Source organism: Camelus bactrianus, chromosome 32 (assembly GCF_048773025.1).
Source record: "Camelus bactrianus isolate YW-2024 breed Bactrian camel chromosome 32, ASM4877302v1, whole genome shotgun sequence".
In the NCBI taxonomy this organism is placed as follows: Eukaryota; Metazoa; Chordata; class Mammalia; order Artiodactyla; family Camelidae; genus Camelus; species Camelus bactrianus.
In genome coordinates, this window is record NC_133570.1 from 16,704,742 (window position 1) to 16,719,325 (window position 14,584).

At 37.3% G+C, this 14,584-nt stretch overlaps 1 protein-coding gene across 2 annotated transcripts in view; it reads left to right on the forward strand.

The window, feature by feature from the left end:
• GRK3 (G protein-coupled receptor kinase 3) overlaps nucleotides 1–14,584 on the forward strand; it is a 117,063-nt gene that overhangs the window by 41,426 nt on the left and 61,053 nt on the right. For both annotated transcript variants that reach the window (XM_074356767.1, XM_074356768.1), the window contains exon 3: nucleotides 6,789–6,862. In XM_074356767.1, the coding sequence (XP_074212868.1) occupies nucleotides 6,789–6,862 (74 nt within the window). The remainder of the gene's footprint in view (nucleotides 1–6,788; nucleotides 6,863–14,584) is intronic.

Consider the following 14,584-nt stretch of genomic DNA (forward strand, 5'->3'; position numbering starts at 1 on the left):
AGCCAGAAATTTTTTTCTTTTCTATCATTTCATCATGTTTTGAGGCTGAAAGTAATCCAGCTATTTCAAGGGTTTAGACAGACTTTTCTTGCCACTATCCTTTCACATTCTCCTCCCAGTCCCAATTTCCTTTGTTCCCTTTTGAGTTAAGAGCCAGTTGCTTGGAACATTCTGTGAATTTTTCTTTGGCCACATTCAATACCATTTGTGCTTTTGTCTACTAGACTGTTAATATTCAGGGCTCCAATTCTCTTCTTTATCTAAACGAGTGATCTCATTAATTAATCTAAGAATATTTTATTGAACATGTATGTGCTGAATTTAAATTGGGGGTGGCACGGATAATTTGGATGTTTAGAAGACCTAACTATTTACAACATTCCTCAATTACATTTTGTTTATAATTTTCTCCTGTAAGGTTTTAAGTCAGGAAGTGAAGGTTCTAATTTGATAGAGTCAAATAAAAATATGTTTATGGTTTGTATGAAATAGGTAAATGTAATTAACTAAATATTCATTTTGATTTATATCTGTTCATTCCTGCTGGGAGTTGGAAGAAATGAAAGAGAGAATTATTCACTGGGAATTTAGGTTAGTAATATTCATCTAGGAGGGCATGGTACCCTATAGGAGTTTTTGGCTTTTATATCTGTATGCTTTTTTTCCCCTTTATGAATTTACTTTTCTGGTTACCATTTAAGATTTCCTTTATTTTCACTTGTAAAGAGTATTGTGTATCCTGGATGTATCAGAGTCATTGCTTCTGACCTCTGCATTACCCAGAACCTTTGTAATTATTTAGTTGAGTCCCATGCCTCTGTGTGTGAATGATTTTATCTTTCATACAAACTTGTGCTTTATTGAAAGCATCCTGTAGACATTGAGAACCATGTGAGTTATCAGGCATTAGCTCCCAGAAATTTTAGATCCGAGTTTGTGATCCACTTAAAGCCACTATTTGGGGACATCTGAGCTTTGTTCCTGGTTCAACTGTATGTACCCAATCTTATTTTTCTTTCTTCTTTAGTACCGGTCTTTTTTTTTTTTTTTTTTTGGCAGGGGTGGGCAGGCAGCAAGAGGAGTCAGGTTTATTGAGGTATAATTTAAGTAAAGTAAAACTCACCATCTAGAATGTACAATGCTATGAGTTTCGAAAAAATGCACAAAGTTGTGTAACTGCGACCAAAGTCAAGATACAGAATAGTTCATCAGCTTCCCAATGTCCTAGTGTCCTTATAGTCTCCCCACAGCCCAGCCCAGCCCAGCCCCCGGCAGCCACGGATCTGTGCCTGTGGTTTCTCCTTTCCCAGAATGACACCTAAGTGGACTCATGGATTATGGAGCCTTCAGGTCTGATTTCTGTCACTAGCACGGTGCATTGGAGAGTCACTTAGGGTGTGTGTATCAGTAGTTCATTCCTTTGTCTTGCTGAGTAGTGTCCCATTGTATGGATAAATCACAGATTATCCAGTCATCCATTGATGAACATTTGGGTTATACCCAGTTTTTCAATATTATATATAAAGCTACCATAAATATTTGTGTTCAGAATTTTGTGTGAGCGTAACATACATTTTCATTCCTCTTGGGTAAACACCTAAGTGTAGGATTGTTTGGTTGAATAGCAAATGGATATTTAACTTTAAGGAAACGTTTTGCAGAGAGGCTGGGCAGGTGGCCTTCCTACAGCAGCCTATGAATTCCAGTGACACCACATCCTCTCCTCACTAGCAATACCAGCAATGGTATTGTCTTTTTTTTGTTTTTCTTTTCTAAGAGGTATAGAGTGATACCTCGTGGTTTTAATTTGCATTTTCCTAACGAGTAATGATGTTGGACACCTTTTCATGGGCTTACTTGACATTTATTTATCATCTTCAGTGAAAGTATTCAACTCTTCTGCTCAACTTGTGAAAATAGTGGGTTGTTTACGTTCGCGTTATTGACTTTGAGAGTTCTTTATATACTTTGGATGCAAGCTCTCTATCAGATAGGTATTTTGCAAGTATTTCCTCCAAATCTGTGGCTTGTCTTTGCTTTCCCTTTGCGAGTAATAAGCAATTTGTGGGAAATTGCTTTTGAGTCTATGTAAATATTCTGTTCCTCATCAAACCTTTTGTCCACTAGTTTTGGTACCTAATTCTGACTCCATCATTCCTTTTTGTAGTTTTTGGGTGGCATCTGGTGATAAGGAAGAGCTCTCCCTCCTTCCCCTTCCCTCCGCTGTGGAATCACAGCCCAGTTTCCCTTGGTAATCAGGATCCGTAGTCCCAGCCAGCACAGTAACTCCCTTCTCTGCCTGTGATCCAGAGGCACGAGGAGTCTAAAACATTGTATATGCTTTTCAGCAAATGAGACTTCTGGTTGCCGAAATTTGATATTGTCAGTCTTCTTAACTGCCATTCTAGTGGTTGTGAAGTGATATCTCAAAGATTTAATTTCTTTTTGCGTGATGACACACCCATGAACCGTGTTGTTGGCAATTCATCTCTCTTTCTTTCTGAAGAGTTCATATTCTTTGCCTGTTCTTTTATTGGGTTGTTTCCTTTTAAAAATTGAATTGTAAGAGTTTGGTTTTTTTTTTTAATGTATACATAAACTGGATATAGGCCCTTTTCTGATTTAAGTTTTGTAATATTTTATCTCAGTCTGTGGCTTTTCTTAATGTGTCTTTTAATGAGCGTTAAGTTCTAAATTTTGATAGTTTATCATTTCTTTCTGTATCCTGCCTAAGAAAACTTCTGCATAAATATTTCCTGTAAAGATAGTTTACACGTTTTCCAGAAGCTTTATAATTTTAGCTTTTACATTTAGTTCTATGATCAGTTGTAATTATTTGAAAGTTGTGAGGTAAGGATTGTCTTCCTTATTCCTGCCTGCCTGCCTGCCTTCCTACCTTCCTTCCTTTTCCCCACTTGGATATAAGTGTTTCTAGCACCATTTGTTGAAAAAGACTTTCTTTTCCCAATAAATTGTTTTGGCATCTTTGTGGGAAGTAAGTTTACCACGTGTAAGTGTGAGTGTATTTCTGCATCCTCTATTCTGTTCCATTGATTCATTATGCCAGTAGCACACTGTGTTGATTACCACGTCTGTATGCTGAGTCTTGAAATTAAGCAATGTAAGTCCTTGAACTTTTTGCTTCTTTCTCAAGATGTTTTGGGGATTCTAGAGTTGTTGTTGTTATTGTTGTTGTTTTGCATTTCCATATACATTTTATAATCAGCTTGTCAGTTTCTTTAAAAAACCTATGGGGATTATGACTGGGATTGCATTGACTCTATAGATCAATTTGGAGAGGATTAACATTTAAGCAATACTGAGTCTTCCAATCCATGAACTGACTATATCTTTCTACTTATTTAGATCTTCTTTAATATCTCTCAGTAGTATTTTGTGGTTTTCCACACAGTAGCCTTGCAGATCTCTTATTTATTTATTCCTAAGTATTGATTGTTTTGTGATGTTATTGCAAATGGACTTGTTTCAAAATCATTTCAGAATTGTGTGATGTGAGCGTATCTGTCATTGATTCTTATCTAGTGACCTTGTATTTTAGGGCTTTGCTAAATTCTTACATATGTTAGTAGTTACTTTGTAGATAGGATTTGCCATATAGTTAACCAGGTTGTTTATGAATAGGATTAGTTTTAATTCTTCCTTTCCAATTTGAATAACTTTTATTTCCTTTTCTTTTCTTATAGCACTGGCTAAGACCTCTAATACACTAATGAATAGAAGGTGTGAGATTAGGCATTCTGGTCTTTTCTAATCTAAAGTGCTTTGTATTTTGTTCATCCCACAGCTCAGAGAGGTCTTATTGACATTCTATTTTAACATTGAGCTCAGCATCACGTTTAATTCCTTTACACCATTTACCATAAATTACAGTTGTTTCATTTGTTTACTACTTTATTGTCTACTTCTTACACCAGCCCGTAAGCCTTTTATGGGAAAAACTCTGTCTTCACCATTGCATCCCCAACGTATAGCACAGTGGCTCTTAGAAGACACTCAGTAAGTGCTTTGTCAAATCAGCAAATATTGGTAGGAGCTTTTAGCAGTTATGCAGTCTGTCCTCCTTCCCAGTGTTTGAATCGCCTTCATAAAACCTAGGACAGTATTATTTCTTACAAGTTATTTTCATATTTCTCTTTCCCTCCTTTTAATTTTTTAGGAGGTTAAGTATCAGTTTCTTACAGAAATCACTTATATTTAATGCTTTCAAAACTTCTTAATTGGTATTTTATAAAAAATAACATAAAATGTATATTTATATGTTATAAAGAGTTCTCATTGATATTTTATAAAAGGCAATACAGTTCTTCTTACTAATTTTTGCAAAATATTTTGGTGGCATATTGGGATAGTTGGCCTTTCCTGGGTGTTATATGCATTTGAAAGTTAATCAGTATTCAGGCAGTTTGAAGTGGTTCACATACAGAAACACGGTAAACACATTCCACAGCTATCTAGTTAAGCAGGTGTTGGGTCACTATTTTTTATTCTTTGAAATCTGGAGAAATTGCCCCTATGAAGTAAACTTGTGAGGCAAATTATTTCCTTATTTTTGCCCTTTAGCTTTTGTTCTAATCTGAGTAATGCTTCATTTGTTTTTTTTATGTAATTTAAGCCCAGCGAAGGTAAATTGCTTTCAGCCTGGAACACAATGATCTAGGATTTATCCAAAAGGCAAAATATCTTTCTTCTTGCTGCTGCATTTTAACAGCTCCTGTGATAGAAAATAATGCTTCAGTTTATATAGAGACATGAGGAAAATCCTGTGTTTTTTTTTTTCCCTCTCGATATGATGTTAAAATAATTATTTGGCTTATCTTACACACTGATGATGGAAATTGCATTAAAGAAGTAGGTAAAAACATATTAAGCTGGATGTTTATTCATTCAGCTCCCTTTCTCCATCCTCCTCCTTCTTTCTTTCCCCTCCCCTCCAGTTTACAAATGGACATTTCAACAGCCTTCCCTCGGCAAAGGATAGAGTAAGTTGACAGACATTCAGGAAGGATTAAGAGGACCTGGACAACCGTATCAATTAACTTGGCTTAATTGCCTTTTTACTGTGTTTAATGAAACACTCCATCCTATGTATTTTTTTCCCAAGTACCCCTGAGACATTCACCTAGATGGACCAAATGTGGGGCCAAAACCAAGTGTCAGTAAATTTAAAAGCATTGGAATCCTCCTGAATATGTTCTCTGACCACAACAGAATTCAGTAGAAGTCAGTATCTAACAAATATCTGGAAAAAAAAAACTGGAAATGAAACTACACGTTTCTGAAAGACTCACCAGGCACAGAAGAAATGACAAGAGAAATTCAAAATTACTTTAAAATGAATGAGAACAAAAAGGCAACCTTACTTTTACTTAAAATAAAAAGAGTAATATGCAAATAGGTGGGGATTCACATCTTCACTTCTTCCTTGTCTGCATCTTGAACTCCCTTCTTCTTCCTACATCGGCCTCACGGCAGTTCCTTGATGAGCATGGCCGTGCTCCTGCTGGAGGTCTGCAGCCAACCCTTGTTAGTGTGGCCTCACCTATGTAACCACGTGACCCAAGTTCTTTTCTTCTAGTTCTAGTGAACAAACATTGACCATTTTCAAAGGTCATGTTCCTGGAACCATGGCAGGGAATTTATGGAGCAGTAACAACCTCAAGTTACATGATTCTTCTGTTAACTCGAATTACAATCTTGTCAAAGCCTCTTCCATGAGCTCCGTCCTACCTGGGGAGGGCTGGTCTACCTTCTCTTAAGAGTGTAGCCTTTTGTGGGGAGGGTCTTCAATTTCTTTTTCCCTGTGACTTTGGTTTCTTCTTACAGTCCTTGAACTGTTTTGACCTTTTAATTGTTTTTGAGTTTTAATAATCTTCCAGTACCTCTGCTCTTAGTCTGGTATCAGCTTGTCCTGTTCAATGTCACTCATTCATGGAGGCTTGACTAGGTGTGAGACATTAAGCTGGGCCCTGGGTTTGGTACTGGGTTGGGAGACTTGTAAATCAGATCATTAGCTAGGGTGTGCTAGGTACTTCGGCAGAGGCCTGGTGGAAGGGCCACGCAGACAAACATTCCTTCAACAAATATTTATTGGCCTCCCACCGCGTACCTCGCACTGTGCAGTGGGGGTGGTACCCCAGGCATGAGATACTGGTTGCTTAAAGATGGAGCCTGGAGTTGTGAAGGAGAAAAGAGTGATCTGGGAATGGGTGATCTGCTCTGGCATGAGGTGTTTGGTGGAGACTTGGGGGGGGGGACCTTCAGGTAATAAGTGGTGGGAGAAAAAGCTGGAAAGGTTAGGAAAGTCCTGTTTTTTTTTGTTTTTGTTTCTTGTTTTTTTTAAAGGAGTTTAGTTCCGTTTCTATGGGCACAGTATTTATTAGCTCCATGGTGACTCTTACCAGTCCTTCTGTACTACCTGTAGCTCTGATTTCTTTGGTTAATCTTCTGTTCGCTATAGTGACCAGTGCCACTAAATGGTGGTGACCACGAGCACTGTTAATTGTGCACTTTTGAAAGCGGCAGGGGAGGCTGTCAGTAGAGAAGGAGCCCCAGTGCGAGGAGCCAGGCTTGTGATACTGCTTACTTTACCTGGATTATTTCCTCTTCAGCATTAAGTAGCCTCTTCAGGTTTGTTTTGTTTTGTTTTGTTTTGTTTTTTAGATTTTAAGGTAGGGGAGGAAGAGGTTGAAACACATTAATTTAAAAACACTCTGTGGATAAAATTTCCCCTTATTACCCACCCTGAAATTTTTATTCTTTCTCTTCAGGTTTCTTGCTATTTAAAGATTTTTGTTTGAATGAAATTAATGAAGCTGTACCTCAGGTGAAGTTTTATGAAGAGGTAAGAAGTAACTGGGTTTTTTAATTTTAGCTGTTTTGTTTGTTTTGTTTTTCTTGTTTGTTTGGGTTTTTTTGTGGGGGAGGTAACTGGATTTTATTTGTTGATATATTTTTTAATGGAGATGCTGGGAATTGGACCCAGGACCTTGTACATACTAAGCATGCACTCTACCACTGAGCTATATACCCTCCCCCCAGAAGTAACTGTTTTATCAATGCTTTTATTTCAAAAACATGGTTAAACTGTACTTTGGGAAATATTAAGACTACTAAATATCTTACAAATATTTACAAATTTATTGAAAGTAATTAGTAGTTCAAGATATAATATGTAATTTATTAGAGATGCTGACAACAACTATGAAAATCATGTTTTTAAGGCTCTGTAGTGTTCTGGAGTTGGTGAGGAATAGGGATGACATTTCAGAGGAAGGAGAGTAATTCAGAGATGCACTGAGCATTACCAGCCAGTTCATTTTCTGCAGAAGCTTGTGGATGCTGGTGACATAAGCTGAGGCAGAGGGCTGCTACTGGGTGAAGGGGAAACTAGCAAAGTTTTATGGGCACACGTTGCTGGAGTGACACATTGGAGACTTGGTGGGAGAGGGAGGCCTCAAACACACAGCTGGTTTTCCCATCAAGCCATTTGGAGGGGAATCTGAAGAGACAGGCTGAAAGCTTCTGGAAGACACATTGAAATCTCACCCAGCCTTATGGTATTAAATGATATTGAAATATAGACCTACTGTAGCAGGAGTCTGAAAACGGAACAGACAAGAGATGAAACCCCTAGGGAGGGGTCTGTTGATACTGAAGATCAGTAAGGACTGGGGCAGCTGTTGATTCCAGGCAGAGTGGGCAGGTGAGAATCCAGGTTTGGCCCCTACAGAGCGCTGTTCCTGGGGGATAGAAAAACCAGAAGAGGTTTCTGAGTCTGGAGTGAAGAACACATTAAACAAATTAAAGTTGATTTAGTCTCCTTCTCAAGACACGTGCCAAGTTTTGAAGCTGAATGGGACGAGGGCCAAAGAACTATTCTGAAAACATCTTAAGGGCAGAACTGAATCCAGTACTGCGGAGACAAAGATCTCTCATTGGACTCCATGGAGAGCCAGGCCTTAGGAACAGGGGCAAACCAGAGGCAAACTGAGCCCTACAGAAACGGCAACCCAGACTAGCCCAGCTCAGCCCCCTGTTGAGTGATGAACTCCCCTCCACCTGTGTAGCAGAGAGCAGGGGGAGCCCTCTGTCTCTTTTGCAGGCAGAAAATAACAATATATAGAGACTCTACAGTGTTCATCATGTAGTAAAAAATGATTTGAGACCCAAGAAGCAAGATCATACGACTTATAAACAAGGCAATCGAAGCAGACCCACAGATGAATCAGATATTAGAGTTAGCTGACAAATACTTAAAAATAACTATAAATAACATGTTCAGGATGATAGAGGAAAAGATGGACAAAATAATTAGATGGAGGAATGGAGAGTTTTACCAGAATTTGGATTTATTGTGGAAAACCAAATAGATATTCTAGAACATAAAGTACAGTATTTTAAATTAGAACCTAATGGCTAGAACCAATAGCAGATTATCACAATGCGAGACAGGATTGATAAACAGGGAGGCAGGTCAGTAGATAATCTCAAACTGAATTACAGAGAAAAAAGAATATTAAAAAGAAATAAGGGCATTAGAGACATGTGAGATATGGTTAAGAGGTCTAAAACGTATAGAATTGGAGTCCCAGAAAGAGAAGAGAGAGAACGGGACAGAAGCAATATTTGAGGATATAATAGTAAGAATTTTATAAAATGATGAAAGACAGCAGCTTGCAGATTCAAAAAAATCTTACAACATCCCAAGCAGGATGAGTACAAAGGAAACATATCTTTGCACATCAATAAAGGACTGTAGAAACCGGATGACAAAGAAACAATTTTAAAAGCAACTAGATGTTGGAAAAAGACACCTTACTTTTAAAGGGGCAATAATATTACCAACATGACTGTGACATTTTAAAATAAATGATTAAGAAAAAAGAAAGACAGAATGAAATGGCCATCTTAAGAGTAATTGAAAGAAAAAAAAAAAAGCCAACCTAGAATTCTTTTCCCAGCAAAAACTTCCTTCAAAAATGAAGGTTAAATAAAGATATTTTCAGACAAAAGCTGAGGGAATTTTTCTGTAGTGGAACTGCATTACAGTGACTACTGAAGGGAGATACTTTAAGCAGAAGGGAACTTACCCCAGATGGAAATGTAGGAAGGAAAAAAAGACATCATAAAGGGTAAATACGTATGCAAAACATAAGAATGTTGACCATACAAAACTATAATGTGTTTTTAGAGTTTAAAATGGATGTAAAACTAAAATATCTCAGCACAGAACACAGGAGAGGGGTTAGTGAAGTTAAAATATTTTAAAGTTCTAGGATTGTTTGGAATAGTAAAAGTAATAATTTGTGTTGGCTTGTAAGGGATGTGTATTGTAATCTCTAAGGTAACTTTTAAATTAATAAAATGTATATATAATAGGTTAAAAGAGGGAGAATATGGAATAAAACATTGTATCAATCCAAAAAAAGAGAATAAAATGTGGGCATAAAATAGGAAGTCAAGTTGAAAGCAAGGAGCAATGTGGTATTTACATAAGTAATTATATATTTATATAAGTAATTACATTTCATGTAAATGGACTAAATACTTCAAGTGAAAGACTGAGTTTGTCAGACTGGATAAATAACTGAAACCCTATTATACACTGCTTACAAGTGACATACTTTATTTATTTATTTATTTAAAAATATTTTATTTTTTATTAAAATAGAGTTTCTGTACAGTATTATATGTTACAAATGTACAATATAGTGATTCGCAATTTTTAAACAAGTGACATGCTTTAAACAGAAGGATGGAAGAAGATAAACAATATATACACTAACAGAAGCAAAGCTGGTTTAGCTACGCTAATACCAAAGTACATGGTAATGCTACGTTGAGATAAAGAGAGATGATTTCATAATGATAGAGGACTCAGTATCACCACCTTGAATCTGTATGTTACAAATAACATAACTTCAAAATATATACAGCAGAAATTGGCAGGAATTCCAAAATGAAATAATTCTACAACCCTAGTGGGACACACACATACTTCAAGAACCTGAAGAACAAAGAGACAAAGAATTAGTAAGGATACAGAAGATCTTGATAAAGTGATGAACAACTTTGACCTAATTGCCGTACAGAATGCTGCACCCAGCAAAAATAGAATTTGCATTCTTTAAAGTCCGTATGGAACATTTACCCAAATAGATCATGTGCTGGACCCTAAAGAAAACGTCTCCAAATTTCAAGATGGAAATTGTTCAGAGCATGTTCTCTGAGCACAGTAGACTTAAACTCAAATTTAATAACAGCATTAACAAGGAGTCCTTAGCTGCCTGCAAACAGATAACCTCTAAATGATTTATGGGTCAAAGAGGAAATTAAAATAGAAATTAGAAACCATTTTAATTAAAATACATTTTAAAAATGGCATATGCTAGCATTATTTGCATGATGTATCTTTATCCCAAAGCATTTTAAATGGTCCAAAGAAAACATAGCATTATTAGGGCTAATATTAGTAATCTTTGAACAAATTTGAAAATTGGAGAGATACTCCTTTTTTTCCTGATTTATTGATATACATGAAAGCTTGATGTTTTTCTACATTTCTTATTATATTAATGTATTTCCAAGAAGAGTGATCAAATGATGATGTACATTTAGCATCATGTGGAAAAAAGTAACCAAAGAAGATTTGACTCAGCATGAAGTAACTTATTTATTTCGGTCTGAATCAGGCATTGTATCTGGATGAGAATCACAGCTTGATCTGTCAAACATTTTTTTCTTCCCTGTGTTCTCAAAAGTTTCACCTCTCCAGTTTCAGCATGTACTCCGCTGCTTTGTCAAATACAGAGAAATCGCCTTGAGCAGATGAAACAGATGGCAACATACTTGGTTATTCCTTGAGCACTTCTTGCCAATATGGCGGCAACTACCGCTGACGTGTTTCCATTTGAACTTCCAACACTGGCATTCCTCTTTGTTGGCTTGCTCCCGACTCTTCTCACCTCTCTCCCAGCCTGGTGTGATGGATCTGGCCTGTTAGATTATCCCCTTGGAGGATAACTCTTCAGAGCTTCTCAGTGGCTTGCTCTGTGTTCTTGACGATACCATCCACCTTGGGGCTTCAAATACTGTTCTCTAAGTCAGTACATCCTCTAATATTGGAGTTATCGGTAATTCTTCTGACTCCTGGCTTTCATCAGTCTAGTGGCTTCTTTAATATATGCTTTTATGATCCTGAGCCCCTAGAAAACTCTATTTTTAAGAGATCTTGAAATGAGTATTTTTGTATTTCCATTTTTCTGTGTCCCCAGGCTCTTCGTGGTTACCCATTTCCTGTGGTCTGATGTCCTAATTGCTTTTCCTGACATTCACGTGTCTCTGCATTAATGATTGCCTGCCTCTGCCTCTTTACCTTTTCCTGCCTTCTTATGTAGAGCGTCCGCCAAACAACATTCCCTGCACCCACCAAGCACATTCTTTTTATTACTTTATTTATATCCTTTCCCCAGCCCGGGCTACTGTTTCCCCTTCTCAGCTTGTGGAAATCCTAGCTTCGTCGAACAGCTACCTTGATTTCTATATTCTCCAATAAAGTCGGTCTGATAGCTACCCCAGTCTTACTTGATTGCTTATTTCTCTGGTTCTTACACTATTGTCTGTAATATCCATGGAATACTTACTGTATGTTTGCTACTTACATGTGTGTGTGATCAGTATTTTTACCACTGTTTGACTCCTCGACAGAAGGCCTAGCTAGGATCTGGGTGTAGCTGTGCGCCTCTCACTTGCTATGGGATAGGGGGCTGGTTATTGAGCAAACCCTGAAGCATCTGCCTCGTGTCAGACCCAGAGCTTACAAGTATGAACAGAGACACCATCCTGTACTTGAGCTCATCGTTTGGGGACTACATATTTGAGCTTCCGTTATCTCATCTATGAAATGAGGTTAGTAATCATATCTCCTGCTCCCTCACAGGCTAATTGTGAGTCTTAAATCAGATCCCAGATGGACAACTGCTTTTCTAAGTTAAAAATATGTGTAAAATGCCACTTAGATATATACTGTAACATAGTGGTAAGGTGTTCCAGCTCTAAATTCAGGCTGCCTGGGTTTGGATTTGGACTCCGCTAGTTACCAGCTGCGTAAAGTTGGGCAAGCAGTCTTGCTTTGCTCTGCCTGGGTTTCCTCTGTGAAAAATTAGGGCAGTAGCAGCGTCTGTTTCTTAGGGTTGTCATGTGTGTATGCAGCACACCAGAGCAGCACCTGACACATACTTACTGCTTAGTGTGTTGGCTTATACACTTCCTTGTTCCAGTTAGATTTAGAGGCAGCTTATAAAAATATTTATTTTACACCTAGATTTAAAAGTAAATCATGGATGAAAAAGAATATGGAGAGGAACCTATGTATGTATATGTATGACTGAAACATTATGCTGTACACCAGAAATTGACACAACATTGTAAACTGACTGTACTTCAATAAAAAAGAAGAAAAAGAAGAAGAAGACAAAGAAGAAGAAAGAGAAAAAGTAAAAAGATAACCCCCCCAAATCATAGAAAACAGAAAATGTAAGATCAGAGGTAAAGTTATTATAGAAAATTTTCTTCACTTGTTCAACCAGTATTTATCAAACACTAATGCCAGGAGGCATTGTTTGGATGAACAAAATGGGCAAAGTCTGTGCTTTCTTTGAGCTTCTGTTCTTGTTGAAACACAATAAACAGCCAATAAGTAAACAGAAAATATATCAGGAAACAAGAACTGCTATGCAGTGACTCAAAACAGACTCAGAAGTCAATGTGATGTATTGTGACTTGGTGGCCACATTAGATTGGTAGCATTTGAACTGAGACTTGCATGACAGGAAGGCTAGTCTCTTGAAGATGGGCACAGGGTGAGAGGGAAAATGTTTTAGGCTGAAGTTACAGCTAAGGGTAAGCCCCTAATGTGGTGAGAAAGAACTTCCTCGGTTTGAGGAAGTGGCAGAAGCCCAGTGGGGTGTGGTTGTGCTGGGTGAGAGAGGCAGAGTGGTGTGAGGTAAGATCAGGTTGAAGAGAGGGATGGGTTTTAGGGACCAGAGTAACAAATTTAGATTTTATTCTAAAGCCCATGGGAGATTTAAAGCAGGGGTGATGTTAGGTGCATATTCTGTAAATATCAGTTAGATCTAAGCGGTTGATGTGATAGATTAGCTATGTCTTTACTGATTGTATATGTAGTTGTTCTTTCAATTAATGAGAGAAGGGTGTTAAAATCTCTAACTCTTGTCTACAAAACTGTCTACTTTTTATTGTCCACTTTTTTCATGTGTTTTGAAGCTCTGTTATTTGGTGCATATACATTTATGATTGTTGTCTTTTCATATGAAACGTCCCTCTTTATTGCTGGTACTATTTTTTGTCTTGAAAATGACTTTGCTGCTTATTAATGTAGCCATTTCAGTCTCCTTATGCTTATTGTTTTCATGACACATCTTTGCCCATCTACTTTCAAACAGTGTTGCTTTTTTTTTTTAATGTGAAGTGTATTTCTTTTAGACAGATATAAAAGTCTTTTGCTTCCCCCTGACTCCAACATGCTCATTTCTGACACTCCCTGCATTTTAGTGGAGTAGTTTCAGATACTGTGTTTTATCTTTTGTGGCGTTCACTAGTCACTATCTTTTGTGGTGTCCTTAAATCTGTAAGTGTATATATCATTCACCAAATCTGGTAAAATTTGGGACATTTTGAAACATGATTTCTACCTCAGTCTCTTTTCCCCTTCTTTTTCTAGAACTCTTGTTATATGTATGTTTGATCTTTGCATTGTATCCTAGATATCACTGATTCCCTGTTTGGGTTTTTCCCCAAATATTTTTTCTTTCTGTTCTTCAGATTAGATTATTTCAATGGAGCTGTCTTCAAATTCATCGACTCTTTCTTTTGGCATTTCTAGTCGTTTTTATGTACAGCAATTGAATTTTTCTTCAGATAAAGTTTCCATTTGTTTCTTTTCATAGTTATTATTTTTCTGCTGCTATTTCTTATCTTTTTACTTTTTACATGTATAATTTCTATACATCTTTGCATATTATTATATTGACTGCTTTAAAATCCTTGTCTGATAATTCCAACATTTGAATCATCTTGGATTGGTCTTCACTGACGGTCTGTTTTCTTGCAAAAGGGCCACATTTCCCTGTTTTTTTTATACATAGAATAATATGAGATTGTATCTTGTACATTTCTGTCTGATGCTCCTTCCCCATTATCTGTGTACTTTTGCTCACTCTCCCGTGGGCCAGTGTAGTTGGGTTTTATGCATGTCCAGAATTTACAGTTGTTTTCTCAGGAGGATTGTTCTCTTAGGGGTTAGTTCACTCTTATCTGAAGCAGAGCCTGGGTTTGTGATATATTTTGAATGTTGGCTGATGAATTTGATGTGGTGGGTGGTGGGGGCAGGAGTATGAGCAAAAGAGCTGGACCAGTGATGACTGTTCCCTTTTTGGCTTAAGCAGCTGGGAGGATGGTTTTACTCATTTTTGTGATAAAGGAGACTAAGGGAAGAGCATGGCTGGCTGGGATAGAGAGGATGTGGAAATTCCCAATAGGTGGT